The following is a 15548-nucleotide window of genomic DNA, read 5'->3' as shown; positions in this document are numbered from 1 at the left end:
AACTGTTGTTAGGCAACACCTTTTATCATTGTCAACTGTTGTTAGGCAACACCTTTTATCATTGTCAACTGTTGTTAGGCAACACCTTTTATCATTGTCAACTGTTGTTAGGCAACACCTTTTATCATTGTCAACTGTTGTTAGGCAATACCTTTTATCATTGTCAACTGTTGTTAGGCAACACCTTTTATCATTGTCAACTGTTGTTAGGCAGTACCTTTTATCATTGTCAACTGTTGTTAGGCAATACCTTTTATCATTGTCAACTGTTGTTAGGCAATACCTTTTATCATTGTCAACTGTTGTTAGGCAATACCTTTTATCATTGTCAACTGTTGTTAGGCAATACCTTTTATCATTGTCAACTGTTGTTAGGCAACACCTTTTAACATTGTAAACTGTTGTTAGGCAACAATTTTTATTGGAGATTTAAAAGCGTTTGATGTGAATTGTGGAACTCCTACAAAAAACTAGCCTGGTTCCCGACCTGTCTATTCGGTCTTACCAAGTTGGCAAGCACAAACAGATATGGCACCAGGCTAGAAAGGCTTCCACAGAAACCTATGTATCTGTTTGACACCCTTTTATTTACGAGGCCTTTTATCATATCAGTGGTGTGCTAATGTTAGCCCTGTAAACACTACACCTGTCCCTACTACCAACAACCCAACAGATGGAGGTTGTGTTGTTCCCAGCAAAATACAAGCCTTGCAGGGTAGCCTATAGAAAAATGACTTTGGTGGTCTGTTAAAAAATATATAATAGTCAACAGACACTCTATCAGCTAAACTGTCAACTAGTCTATGGTATGGTTTGAGACTTTTGTGATTTTGTAGTAGTACACTTGAATATCAAGTTCAAAATGATTATAACATAATGATTTGCGTTCATAGCCTAGGTCTTTGCAATTTGTTTTTCTCAAATGTAAAGTACCTGATACAAGCACTGCTGATATCTTCATTTATCTTTAGTAGTAGTACTGATATGCAGAGTCCAATTAAATATAGGGCTGAACTACAATGCATTATACATGAAAACAATATGCAAAAGTGTCTTTCATTTAACGGCCAAATGAAATAACTGAAACAGAATTGAGACCTCAAGCACACACACAGATCCACAGGAGGGCTTGGCGGTGCAGAGAGGTTGAGTTTTAAACCAAGGGGACTCCACGGCGATCCAAGGCGTGGCCTGGGCCCTCTGTTTTAGGAACGCTGGGAGAAACTGAACGTTGTGGTCAGCACCCTGGTCGTACAACGACAAGGATCTAACGTTCATCCAACGTTGGATAAACAAACAGGAGTGCCTCTCGAGGGGAACAGCACGCTGCTAGTCATAACGTTTGGTTGAGAGTGTAAAGTGTATAGTTCCAAATTAAATGTTTGGTTGAGAGTGTAAAGTTTATAGTTCAAAATTAAATGTTTGGTTGAGAGTGTAAAGTGTATAGTTCAAAATTAAAGGTTTGGTTGAGAGTGTAAAGTGTATAGTTCAAAATTAAACGTTGAGAGTGTAAAGTGTATAGTTCAAAATTAAACGTTGAGAGTGTAAAGTGTATAGTTCAAAATTAAACGTTGAGAGTGTAAAGTGTATAGTTCAAAATTAAACGTTGAGAGTGTAAAGTGTATAGTTCAAAATTAAACGTTGAGAGTGTAAAGTGTATAGTTCAAAATTAAACGTTGAGAGTGTAAAGTGTATAGTTCAAAATTAAACATTGAGAGTGTAAAGTGTATAGTTCAAAATTAAACGTTGAGAGTGTAAAGTGTATAGTTCAAAATGAAATGTTTGGTTGAGAGTGTAAAGTATATAGTTCAAAATTAATGGTTTGGTTGAGAGTGTAAAGTGTATAGTTCAAAATTAAATGTTTGGTTGAGAGTGTAAAGTTTATAGTTAAAAATTAAACGTTTGGTTGAGAGTGTAAAGTTTATAGTTCAAAATTAAATGTTTGGTTGAGAGTGTAAAGTGTATAGTTCAAAATTAAATGTTTGGTTGAGAGTGTAAAGTTTATAGTTAAAAATTAAATGTTTGGTTGAGAGTGTAAAGTGTATAGTTCAAAATTAAACGTTTGGTTGAGAGTGTAAAGTGTATAGTTCAAAATTAAATGTTTGGTTGAGAGTGTAAAGTGTATAGTTCAAAATTAAATGTTTGGTTGAGAGTGTAAAGTTTATAGTTCAAAATTAAATGTTTGGTTGAGAGTGTAAAGTTTATAGTTAAAAATTAAACGTTTGGTTGAGAGTGTAAAGTGTATAGTTCAAAATTAAAGGTTTGGTTGAGAGTGTAAAGTGTATAGTTCAAAATTAAACGTTGAGAGTGTAAAGTGTATAGTTCAAAATTAAACGTTGAGAGTGTAAAGTGTATAGTTCAAAATTAAACGTTGAGAGTGTAAAGTGTATAGTTCAAAATTAAACGTTGAGAGTGTAAAGTGTATAGTTCAAAATTAAACGTTGAGAGTGTAAAGTGTATAGTTCAAAATTAAACATTGAGAGTGTAAAGTGTATAGTTCAAAATTAAACGTTGAGAGTGTAAAGTGTAGAGTTCAAAATGAAATGTTTGGTTGAGAGTGTAAAGTATATAGTTCAAAATTAATGGTTTGGTTGAGAGTGTAAAGTGTAGAGTTCAAAATTAAAGGTTTGGTTGAAAGTGTAAAGTGGTCCATTAAATCGCAGTCAGGGTCTGGTGAGCATCATTTAAAAGCTTGGTCTATTGTAAACATGACTAGCTAAGTTATAAAATAGGATCTTACAGTGTAAGACTTTCACAAGGCAATTCAGAGAAGCAGATGGTACATGTGGTGCGCACGGAATAGAGTCATGAGAGCGTTCAGATGTGTGGTACGCGGCACATTGTCTTCACAAGACAACAGACATAGACTCATTGTGTTCAGGACAACCCAGGGTATAAGACCATGTCCTCTTGTAACTGTACATCAGACATGATATGGACATGTGAAGTGCACATTTGGACTGACAGGTGTTTGGCTTGCTTGTATGACATCGGAGCGGTATTTATAATAATCCTCATCGTCTCATCTTTCAAAATACATAGAGTCCTTGTAATTGACAGAATTGACCTCACTCAGACAACCAAACATTTGCTAAAAGTTGCCCAATTAGCGTGAGGGAGGGGGGAGGCAACTTCTTGTCGCTCACGGTGCTCATGTTCAGAATGGTTGTCAGTCAAAACCCATTCATAGCTGTGGAGCGCAAAGCCTGAGCTCTGACGTCATGTATAGCATGTTACTGTACAGCCAATGCGCTCCAATTTAAGTGCTTATTAGTGTCCAAATCTGCCACTTTCAACCCGTATACGGGTATGGGTGTAAAGGGCTGTGTTCTTTATTAGTGGTTTGTCTATGGGGCGGAACTACTGCTGAGACTGCTGAGAGTGAAAGTGGGAATTTGCAAGCATGTTTGGTTGACTCTCGGTAGCAGTATCAAAACATTCACTGGTGCACGAAAACATCTCTCTCTCTCTCGATCTCTCTTTTTCTTATCAGTCTTTCTTGTAATTGATTGCAAAGTCAATGTCAATTGAACACTGACATCAAAGACCATCACATGTAAACCATGTGATAAACATCACAATGTCATATCATTCCAGTCACACGTTTCAAATGTGGTTCACTAGCCACAATGACATTTGCCAGGCCGGGCCTTTGGTAACTTTACTAACTGCCTCATGTATTACAATTGTAACTTCACTTCAGTTCCTGATGAATAGGTCACCAGACCACGGTTCAAATACTATTTGAAATCTTTCAAATACTAATAGAGTTGGCTCTTGAGTGCCAGATGGGCGGGGATTACACTTTTACATCTATTCTATTGGTTCCTTCGCGCTAGGCGAAGCTCAAGTAAGCCCAGATGAAGTAATAGAAATCGTATTTGAACCCAGATCTGTAGGTCAGATAGTGTGTGATTGTAATACAATCTCCCAACTGAAACGCAGCTCCCCGTTCCCCAGTAAACACAATCACGTTTACGAGATGTGTAAATCATCTGCCATTGTCAGCCTCCACACACTAATCGACAGCAACACTCCAGTCCATCCACAGCTGTTGTAGATCAGCTAAATGAATAACATACAACACTAGCAATGTCCAATGTCAACGTAAGGACCAGTGGTTTCTTTTGATCATTTTGGGGATTATGACTTGAAATATATATATATTTTTAAATGTGCAATACACTACAGTACATAGATTTATAGTAAAGAAATTGTCTTTAACCACTGATACAATGTCAGGCTTTTTTTTGTTACACCCTAAAATTGAAACAAGGGGTAATGTCATTGATACTCCAGGTAGCCTAGTGGTTAAAATTGAAGCAAGGGGTAATGTCATTGCTACTGCAGATAGCCTAGTGGTTAAAATTGAAGCAAGGGGTAATGTCATTGCTACTGCAGGTAGCCTAGTGGTTAGAATTGAAGCAAGGGGTAATGTCATTGCTACTGCAGGTAGCCTAGTGGTTAAAATTGAAGCAAGGGGTAATGTCATTGCTACTGCAGGTAGCCTAGTGGTTAAAATTGAAGCAAGGGGTAATGTCATTGCTACTGCAGGTAGCCTAGTGGTTAGAATTGAAGCAAGGGGTAATGTCATTGCTACTGCAGGTAGCCTAGTGGTTAGAATTGAAGCAAGGGGTAATGTCATTGCTACTGCAGGTAGCCTAGTGGTTAAAATTGAAGCAAGGGGTAATGTCATTGCTACTGCAGGTAGCCTAGTGGTTAAAATTGAAGCAAGGGGTAATGTCATTGCTACTGCAGGTAGCCTAGTGGTTAAAATTGAAGCAAGGGGTAATGTCATTGCTACTGCAGGTAGCCTAGTGGTTAAAATTGAAGCAAGGGGTAATGTCATTGCTACTGCAGATAGCCTAGTGGTTAAAATTGAAGCAAGGGGTAATGTCATTGCTACTGCAGATAGCCTAGTGGTTAAAATTGAAGCAAGGGGTAATGTCATTGCTACTGCAGGTAGCCTAGTGGTTAAAATTGAAGCAAGGGGTAATGTCATTGCTACTGCAGGTAGCCTAGTGGTTAAAATTGAAGCAAGGGGTAATGTCATTGCTACTGCAGGTAGCCTAGTGGTTAAATTGAAGCAAGGGGTAATGTCATTGCTACTGCAGGTAGCCTAGTGGTTAAAATTGAAGCAAGGGGTAATGTCATTGCTACTGCAGGTAGCCTAGTGGTTAAAATTGAAGCAAGGGGTAATGTCATTGCTACTGCAGGTAGCCTAGTGGTTAAAATTGAAGCAAGGGGTAATGTCATTGCTACTGCAGGTAGCCTAGTGGTTAAAATTGAAGCAAGGGGTAATGTCATTGCTACTGCAGGTAGCCTAGTGGTTAAAATTGAAGCAAGAGGGTAATGTCATTGCTACTGCAGGTAGCCTAGTGGTTAAATTGAAGCAAGGGGTAATGTCATTGCTACTGCAGGTAGCCTAGTGGTTAAAATTGAAGCAAGGGGTAATGTCATTGCTACTGCAGGTAGCCTAGTGGTTAAAATTGAAGCAAGGGGTAATGTCATTGCTACTGCAGGTAGCCTAGTGGTTAAAATTGAAGCAAGGGGTAATGTCATTGCTACTGCAGGTAGCCTAGTGGTTAAAATTGAAGCAAGGGGTAATGTCATTGCTACTGCAGGTAGCCTAGTGGTTAAAATTGAAGCAAGAGGTAATGTCATTGCTACTGCAGGTAGCCTAGTGGTTAGAATTGAAGCAAGGGGTAATGTCATTGCTACTGCAGGTAGCCTAGTGGTTAAAACTGAAGCAAGGGGTAATGTCATTGCTACTGCAGGTAACCTAGTGGTTAAAATTGAAGCAAGGGGTAATGTCATTGCTACTGCAGGTAGCCTAGTGGTTAAAATTGAAGCAAGGGGTAATGTCATTGCTACTGCAGGTAGCCTAGTGGTTAAAAAGGTAAAAATCTGTTGTTCTGCCACTGAACAAGGCAGTTAACCCACTAGGCTGTCATTGTAAATAAGAATTTGTTCTTAACTGACTTGCCGAGTTAAATAAAGGTAAAATAAAATAATCCTAGAGCTGTGTTTAAAAAGCGTTGACATCTTTCCACAGCCCAAGAACATTTACACCGTATGACCCTCAAGTCAGGGGTAAGGCTTAGGCTGTATAAAAGTATGGACAAGTCTAGCCCTTAACCAGTGATACAAGGTCAGACATTCATCCTCCTAATGGTTTAAGACTAGGGTAATCTGATCCAAGATCTGTGATTTAGAAGCGTCAACATCTTCCCCAAGCCCGGGAAACAGACACTGTTTGACCCTCAATTTATGGATCCAAAGGATGTAAAAGCATGAACAAGTGTCCAGATCGCTGGACCACATATTTCCACTCTGACTGATACAACCCCGACGACCGGCCGGGCCGGTGGCAAGACTCTTGTTCCCTCTTTCACCTCAAGGACATTAACAGCCTGTTGCTGTCTATTTCTGTAGCTGTTTACTGACTGGGCTGCTGTGACCTTTCGTGTGTGTGTGTGTGTGTGTGTGTGTGTGTGTGTGTGTGTGTGTGTGTGTGTGTGTGTGTGTGTGTGTGTGTGTGTGTGTGTGTGTGTGTGCACGTTAGCTAGCTAGCTAGCTTAGCCTAGTGGTAGTTGGCACAGAGCCACAATTAGAATTATCACTCTCGCATCTGAAACCGTTAAAATCAGGTGGCGTGCCAGAGGCAGTTAAACGACAGTTATTTAACCCTGTAGGCAATCAGGGCTTTGGATAGATTAACATTGGGGATAGCGGATTAGTCTAGGGTAGCAGCACAGTAGCAATGTTCTTCACATAAACTACCTACTAATCTTGGGGTGTAACGTTTTGCTTCTAATCTTAGGTTTTATGGGATGAGTCCAGGGTAGCAGCACAGTAGCAATGTTCTTTTCACAAACTGTGTACTAATATTTGGTTGTAACATGTTGGTTCTAATCTTGGGGTGTAACATCTTGGTTCTAATGTTGGGGTGTAACATCTTGGTTCTAATCTTGGGGTGTAACATCTTGGTTCTAATCTCAGGGTGTAACATATTGGTTCTAATCTTGGGGTGTAACATATTGGTTCTAATCTTGGGGTGTAACATCTTGGGGTGTAACATCTTGGTTCTACTCTTGGGTTGAGGGGCGGATTATAGGGTAGCAGCATAGTAGCAATGTTCTTTTAACACAACTTTCCCAACTCATCACATCTACTAGTATATTCTAGTATTCTGTCTACTATCAAATGTAGCAGCATTCCTTATTGGAAATAGGTAGCTATACAGATACGCTGGTAAGAGTTCCCCCATTTTAGCCAGTGACCTGGTGTATAGGGACCATCAAGCACAATGCAAGTTTGATTTTCTTAACAAGACAATCAAGTTAGTTTACAGAAGATCGTTGTGCATTACTCAAACTCGCATCAGGGACGTTACGGGGGGAGGGGGGGCGTGGCAGCGAAAGGAAACTTTAAAAACAGAGCAACATCAGTACTTCAATATCCCTGTCCCCCCATCCTCTCTGACTCTTGTAAAACATCTGTTGGTGCTAGATTTCCTCTGTACAAGTTCCTTCTAAAAACAACGCCGTCCCTGGTCCTGGTCCTGTTACTGACAGGCCCACACCCAGGAGAATCAGACCCCAGATTCAGACCCCAGATTCTCCCACATGTGTGCCTGTCTGTCAGGCAGGCTGGGCGGCACATCCCTGGGGTAGAATCATGGTTCTCTGGGTAGTATCATGGTTAAGGACAGTTTAGGCCCGTCAGGCTTAGGGTTGCAAAACTACCGGTAATTTACAAAAGTTTACAGAACGTTCAGTAATTTTGCTAATTAACAGGTAATCTGTGGCAATCTATGGTAACTTTGGTAATTTATACTTGAATAACTTTTTTTTAAAGTAGTCATTTTTTATGTATGTATCCATATTGTCCAGTTTCAAGAGAGAATAGCCTAATTCATGAAAAAAGCTGCTAATCAACAATGGCATTATTTTCAATTAACTCTGCAACTCTTCCAACTATTGACTTTTTCAAAACTGCCACTAGTTTGGAGCCAAAACATTTACAACAAAGACATATTGGCAGAGTAAAATAAATACCTGTGTAAAAATAAATAAAGGATACTTCATGCTGAAACGCTCCTATTTAACACCAATGGTGTTCACTAAGTTGATGGTTTATATTTAGCATGTTGTAATGCTTTGTCATTCTATTTCTCTGTTTTAAAATCTTTATTTTATGAATTTATATATTTTACATGTGATAACACCACACACGCCAGAGATAATCTTAAATACCTAAAAAGACCACTATAAAATTCCATAAATGCCTTGAAAGTTACCAAAATTCTGGTAGAGTACTGGTAAACTTAGAAAGTTACCACTAATATACCCTCCCTTTGCAACCCTAGTCAGGCTACAGTGTTGTTCTTACATGTAAAGGGAATGTTTTCGGAAGAAATTCAGCACTACCGGACATTTTACAGAAGGCAGAGAGGACAAAGGGTAGAGGTAAGAGGGGGACTGTCTGGCAGGCCAGCTGGGCAGCCCGTCTCTGGGGTAACGTCCTGGTTAAGGACAGATCAGGTCTGATAGGCTGCAGTGTTGTTCTTATCTGATCTGAAGAAATCCAGCACTAACTGACATATTGTACAGTAGAGAGGGCAGAGGTTAGGGGAGAACATGGAGTGATTTATGACCGTCCTGGGTAATACCATGGTCACCCAAACCCCCGGCTGTCAGGGACTGTCTGTCAGTGCTGTTTTATGTGACACATAAACACATTTTGCTTTGAAGTGATCTGAAGGTGAAAGTTAGGGTTAGGAACGATCCCGGTTTGGCCTGGAATTTCCAAATCCAGATCAAATCAAATTGTATTTGTCACATTCTTTGTAAACAACAGGTGTAGTCTAACAGTGAAATACTTAGTTACGGGTCCTTTTTCCAACAATGCAGAATTAAAGATTACAGATACATGAAAAATAAAGATATGTTGAATATCTTCCCGTAAGTGAACATGAAATGTCTGAGTAGTGTACAGTACCATATGTTACTGTATAACCAGTGCTGTATCAGCTGAACATGATGCTGATTCCCATTACATCTGGTGTCGTAGCTATTAGAGAAAAGTGTTGACGCCCTCTTCATTCACTTACTTTGTTGGCCATTAGTCAGTCAGACGAGAGGCCAATGGTTTTTACCTCAGAGCTGAGTGCTGCCCCTGGGTGTAAATTACACCACTCTGAGAGGGAGAGAGAGGGGGGAGGTAGGGAGGAGGTGGGGGGGAGAGGAGCAGAGGGGGTTGCTATACTTGGCAATCCAGAGGGATTAGTGACAAAGATGACTGGGATGTCTGGATCTTTGTGTGTGTGTGTGCTATGTATGTCTGTACCTGGTCAGTTGACATGTTCCCAAATCCAAGCGAGAAAGCTCTCATTATCATTGTCACGGTGACTGTGTCGCTTCACCAGGGATCTATTTATATCAGCGCCACTGAGGTGGAGGGATACGCTCTAAGAGTGGAGGGATACATCACATTCTGTAGCTGAGTGTGAGTGATAATGTTGAAGTGCTTTGACATTAGAGAGGAAATAGTTCCCCACAGTCTAGTCTAGGTCTACAGTCTGTGGCTGAAGTAGGTTCAAATATTTTCATTGACCTTAAAAGTCTTCCAAAAAGAGGGAAGAAGACAGCAACAGCCTAGAATGGACTGCATTTCTGTCTGATCATTTCTCAGATCATTGTGCTGTTTTCTTAAAAGCGGACATGTTTTTTCATATTTGTAATTTTAGATGAGAGCATACCTGTAATTGATTATTTTAATCAGACTTTTACTAGTGTAAATAATACATGAAATACAGTGAAATATTACACAAATCGTTTGATGTTTTAACAGTAATAAACATACTGATGCATTTTTCTTATTTCTCTTTATTTTAGCCATTTCCACCCAGGAAATCAATCACAGGACGGGTCGTCCACATCTGCAACCTCCCCGAGGGCAGCTGCACAGAGAATGATGTCATCAACCTGGGACTGCCCTTCGGGAAAGTCACCAACTACATCCTCATGCGCTCTACCCACCAGGTACAGTACAATGTTATTCTCTTAAAACATGAGTGTACAACTCCAAACACAAGCACACAACTCCAAACACAAGCACACAACTCCAAACACAAGTACACAACTCCAAACACAAGTACACAACTCCAGTCCCTCCAGTCCCAAAAGGGCCAAAAAGTGAGCTCGTTTTTGATCTTACCTGATGATTATTAAAAGGTGAATTAAACGATTAACTTAACGACTGAGGCCTATCCAGACAGACTTCCCACAGTGAGCCCTAGTCGTTGGAAATGCCTCAAAGAACAAACCTGTGGTTTCGCTTAACCCTCACAGCTACTGCCATTAGCCCTGTGGGATATCACTGCAGAACAAATACTCACTAATGTATACAGCTCCGCTAAGGAGTCAAGTCACACTTCAATGAACAAATAACTGCCATGGAGAAACGCAAACCAAAGGGCGTGTGGCCCTTTGCGAACGTCTTGAAATAACTCTCGGTTGCTATGGACCAGATACACCATTTCCCCCCTCACAAACGTCTACTGCTCTACTGTGGAGTTTAGTCACAATATTAGTCACATATATTTGTTGGGAGAAAAGGGTCAATGCCCTTGACAACTGGAGCAGTTCTCTAATGTCTTGAAATACCCCTGTGTTGCTATGGACCAGTACCCCTGTGTTGCTATGGACCAATACCCCTGTATTGCTATGGACCAGTACCCCTGTGTTGCTATGGACCAGATGAATTGTTTCCACTTCATATTATCTTGTAATACGATAAGATGCCTTTTTCTCCTACGGTTTCACGGACCATTTTCTATTGTAATGTGATAATGATGTCTTTTTTTCCTACGGTCCATCCAACCATTTTATCACAGAACATGATGTCTCACTCAGTCTCTAGAATTTCATTGATCAGACACTGTATTAAAATGACTCATTAATGTCACCCACATCACATTCAAGGGGCTCGACTACACTAAAATCATGGGTGTTGGTTACCCAGAAATGTATCTGAGCAGATTGTAACTGTCTTTTTGATTTATGAGGCCAATGAAATATGATAACCTGGCTGGGATATAGAAGATTTGCTCGCACCTTGTTTGACATATGTTATTGCAAAAATGTTATTTGAAAAAAAAGGACGTTAAACTGTCACAAACAGTTGTCTAACATTGGTGTCTTTCTCTCACTCCACTCAACGGCCCTTGAGCAAGGCACTTAAGCCCTAAAATCTGCACGGGGCATTGCAGCCTGCACTGTGAATACCCTCTGCGCAAACATCTCCAACCTGTGTGTGTGTGTTTGCCTGCCTTTAGAAGGGGTTGGGGTAAAATGTAAGACACATTTTCTTGGACTGTAAGGGAAAATGGATCAATAAAGTATTCTTCCTCTTCCTCTTCTTCTTCACTCCACAGGCGTTTGTGGAGATGGCGTACATCGAGGCGGCCCAGGCTATGGTTCAATACTACCAGCTGACTCCAGCCACGATCAACGATCAGCAACTACTGATCAGGATGTCCAAGAGATACAAGGAGCTTCAGCTCAAGGTGAGTTGTATTGGGTTGACATTGTGGAATGTTTATTACAGGTTTTATTTAGCTCACACCAACTGTGTTCTGTATCTACAGTATCATGTTATGGTGTAAAACGCTCTGTTCATACAGAAACCAGGTAAAGACGTTGATTCAATCATCCAGGATATCAACTCTCTGAGGGAAAGGGACGAGATGCAGGAGACTGATCAGTAAGGCGACTTGTTTCATTCTTTCCTTGTACATTTTCTTAGCGGCAATTTTTTGTTGTAATATGCGATTGTCTATGTACGATCGATCCCCTGTAGAAAACAACAAATAATGGATGAAATGATCCAACACTACTTCCTGACTACAAACTGCATATTAATTATATTATTTCCTCCCAGCTACATCCCAGAGAGAGCGCGGTCCCGTAGTCCCATCAGCCGCTCTTTGAGCCCTCGCTCCCACAGCCCCAGCTTTACCTCCTGTAGTTCAGCCCACAGCCGGCAGGGGACACCCTGCCGAGGAGGCCCGGAACAGGGCTCCTGGACCGCCAAACACATGAGAAGGGGGGATGAGGACAGAGAACGAGAGAGGGAAAGGGAGGAGGTGCCATGGAGGAACGGAGGTACAGTGGATGACGACAGGCTGAACGGGAGGATGCAGGATCGACGGAACAAGCCGTACCTGAAACCCTCCGACCGAGACCGGATCAGTCCCAGATCAGCGGACGAAAGAGGAGGAGGAAGAGGGGAGGGGATGAGGGGGGGGAACAGGGGGGGAGACTGGTACCCCCACCCGCGGGGTAGCCCTCAGGGGATGCCCCCCTTCCCTTCGTACAGGAACATGGATGAGGACTCCTACAAAACACAACACGTGTATAAGTCAGAGAAGCCACTGAGGCCACAGTACCAGAGACATGAGGAGGGGAGAGTCAAGTCAAAGAGGAGGGATGGAGGGGACTACCACAGGTCCAGACACTCAGAGTCAGAGCTGGGAGAGGAGTCTCTACCCACCAGGACAGGAGAAGACAGAAGACAGAGAGGAGTGTCCCCGACATGGGGAAGGAGCAAGAAACCAACCATGAGACACGGGACGGAGAAACCGGAAATAGAGATTACTGAAAATAACGTAAGTGATAGGATTTTTTTTAAAGTAAGTAAGATTTATACGTAAATCAGAAGTTGTACATGTACAGTATATCTTATTTACAAACAAATGCCGTATCATTACAGGGAGAAACCGCTGAGGATCAGCGATCCAAAGAGAAGTCTGTTTCTCCTCAACGAAGTGGCAAGCATGAGAGAGAAAAAGACAGCGAGGCGGAGGAGTGGGAGAGTGGGGACGACACGGAGGGTGAGTGCTGGTACCCCAAGAACATGGAGGAGCTGGTCACAGTGGACGAGGTAGGAGAGGACGACTCCATCATCGAACCGGACCTCCCTGAGCTGCAGGAGCACGAGGACGTGTCAGCCTCAGACCTCCACAAGGATCCTACGGAGGAGGAGGAGGAGGGGAAGGCTCCACGATCAACCTCCACCCCCAGTCCCAGGCCCTGCTCTGAGAAGGAGTTAGCCCAGAGAGAGGATACCGAGTTGGGCAGAGGAGGTGGGGTAGGTGGGGTGGTGGATCCTACACCTACAGAGGAGAAAGATGGGGAGATTAGCACAAACCCCAGCCTCACAGACCAGCCACTGCCACTGCCACAGCCACTGCCACAGCCACAGCCACAGCCACAGCCACAGCCACAGCCACAGCCACTGCCACTGCCACAGCCACTGCCACAGCCACAGTCACTGCCACAGCCACAGCCACAGCCACCCATCCCAGCAGCCTCAGAACAGCTCAGTTCAGATCTGGATGATTTCCCCAACCCGGAGTTCAAGGCAGCCCTGGAAGAGACGTGTTTGAACTTGGAAGCTGAAGTACTGAAGAGAGGAGCGCCGACGCAGGAGCTGGCGCTAACCAATCACGCTGGTGCGTGTGAAAGCAGCAAGACCCAGGATGTAATACACAAGATGGAGGACGTGGGGAGGGAAGTAACGGTCATGGAGCCAGACATACAGCAGCACAAGGCTGAGACTCCTAGAGGTACAGAACATTTTCTCTCACTATGAAATAATATGTCCAGTATTTTACTTCCTGATAAAATAAGCCAGTATCGGGATTCTGAATCGTCATCCATGTTTCCTGTTTATTATTGTACAGATGTTATTCTTCTAGATTTTATAGGTAACTTATGTTCACTTCTCATTTACAGTCATCCAGAATTCAACACATGTCCCACGTCCTATAAACCTAATAGACATAGGGGCTCCCTCACCTTCTAGAGGGCAGGAGAAGATTATCGGTGAACACAGCATCCCTCTGGGTAAGGACCAAATTACTTTTATTTACATTAAGTATTGTTGTTTATTTCTTGTTGTATGTATGCTATCTGCAATGTCATTTTAAGCCCAGTAACAATTGCCCCTTGGCCTTGGGGACAAATAAAGCTTATTGAATATAATATGATTATTAATCAACAACCTGTTATACCAATGCTATCTTTTCCTGGAGTGAAAGAGTGCATGTGGTAGCTTCAGCTGGCCACTTGTTGAGAGCAAGGTGTTAAACGCACCCCTGAGATGTGTTTATTTAGGCCTGGAATGACATAGGCACACATGACCTACTGTGCCTCGTTGGTGAACGCTACACATGAGTGGACTATGATGGCCTTCGTGTGTGTGTGTGTGTGTGTGTGTGTGTGTGTGTGTGTGTGTGTGTGTGTGTGTGTGTGTGTGTGTGTGTGTGTGTGTGTGTGTGTGTGTGTGTGTGTGTGTGTGTGTGTGTGTGTGTGTGTGTGTGTGTGTGTGTGTGTTTCACAGCCAAATGCTACAGTCATTGATAGCGTGGCTGAGATAGATTCACAATTGAGTAGTGTCTGGCTGTAGTGTTGTGTTCTCCCATGAGAGAGACAGTGACAGTGCAGCTGATCTAGATCAGCTGGAAGAGTTGACAACTTCCCTCTGTCACACTGACAAGGCTACTGCTGAGGGGTGGAGGGGCCATGCTGCCCACTGACTTTCCTCCTAGCTGCCTTTGAAAACGTGTCTGCTTCAGACCTGGGAGTTAGCCCTGGGTAACCTCTCTAGCCAATCAGTTGCATTGGTAACACTACATTACGTTACTCTAGTCCCTGTGTAGTAACACTCTAATCACATTTGTAACAACTTTTATTAAGAGTTCTAGATGTAACGTTTGTCGTCGGAAGGAGACCATGGTGCAGCGTGGTAGGCGTACATTATTTTATTTAAATGTTTCCACCAAGAAAAAACAATAAACAATACAACGAACGAAAAGCTTCATCGTGCAAACTACATGCACTCAAACAAAGACAAGATCCCACACTGAAGGAGGGAAAAAGGGCTGCCTAAGTATGCTCCCCAATCAGAGACAACGAAAGACAGCTCCCTCTGATTGGGAACCACACTCGGCCAAACACAAAGAAATAGAGAACATAGAATGCCCACCCAAATCACACCCTGACCTAACCAAACATAGAGAATAACAAGGATCTCTAAAGTCAGGGCGTGACACTAGAGGTACATTGGCTGTGTTCTGATTGGTCTGATGCTGTTGTATGGTCGGGGGATTCTCTTCTCTAATTGGTCTGCGGCTGCTGTATGGGGTACATGTTCTATTCTCTGATTGGTTTGTGCTGTTCTAGAGGTGTATTAGCAGTTTTCTGATTGGTGTGTTGCTGTTCTAGGGGTGGAGTTCATCGTGCCCAGTACGGGGTTCTACTGTAAGCTGTGTGGCCTGTTCTACACCAGCGAGGAGACAGCCAAGATCTCTCACTGTCGCAGTACTGTCCACTACAGGAACCTTCAGGTACAGCAACACATTTACTATTAACATAGGTCATTCTAATTAGACATGGTTATGAGGAAGAGGGGAGGAGGAGGAGGAGGAGGAAGAAGAAGAGAAAGAAGGAAGGGGATGAACGATGATGATCATGATGATG

At 42.4% G+C, this 15548-nt stretch overlaps 1 protein-coding gene and 1 non-coding gene across 2 annotated transcripts in view; both read left to right on the top strand.

The window, feature by feature from the left end:
* rbm20 (RNA binding motif protein 20) overlaps positions 1-15548 on the top strand; it is a 73107-nt gene that overhangs the window by 55995 nt on the left and 1564 nt on the right. The window contains exons 7-14 of the mRNA XM_038978582.1: positions 9900-10046; positions 11441-11572; positions 11690-11769; positions 11947-12673; positions 12778-13207; positions 13376-13633; positions 13803-13913; positions 15294-15415. Coding sequence (XP_038834510.1) covers positions 9900-10046; positions 11441-11572; positions 11690-11769; positions 11947-12673; positions 12778-13207; positions 13376-13633; positions 13803-13913; positions 15294-15415 — 2007 coding nt within the window. The remainder of the gene's footprint in view (positions 1-9899; positions 10047-11440; positions 11573-11689; positions 11770-11946; positions 12674-12777; positions 13208-13375; positions 13634-13802; positions 13914-15293; positions 15416-15548) is intronic.
* LOC120033079 lies at positions 10263-10396 on the top strand. The gene has a single exon (XR_005473916.1). It is a non-coding gene; the product is annotated as a small nucleolar RNA SNORA18 (small nucleolar RNA).

This window comes from Salvelinus namaycush, chromosome 39, assembly GCF_016432855.1.
Source record: "Salvelinus namaycush isolate Seneca chromosome 39, SaNama_1.0, whole genome shotgun sequence".
NCBI lineage: Eukaryota > Metazoa > Chordata > Actinopteri > Salmoniformes > Salmonidae > Salvelinus > Salvelinus namaycush.
The sequence above is the reverse complement of the archived record's forward strand: the minus strand, read 5'-3'. Positions and strand labels throughout refer to the sequence as shown.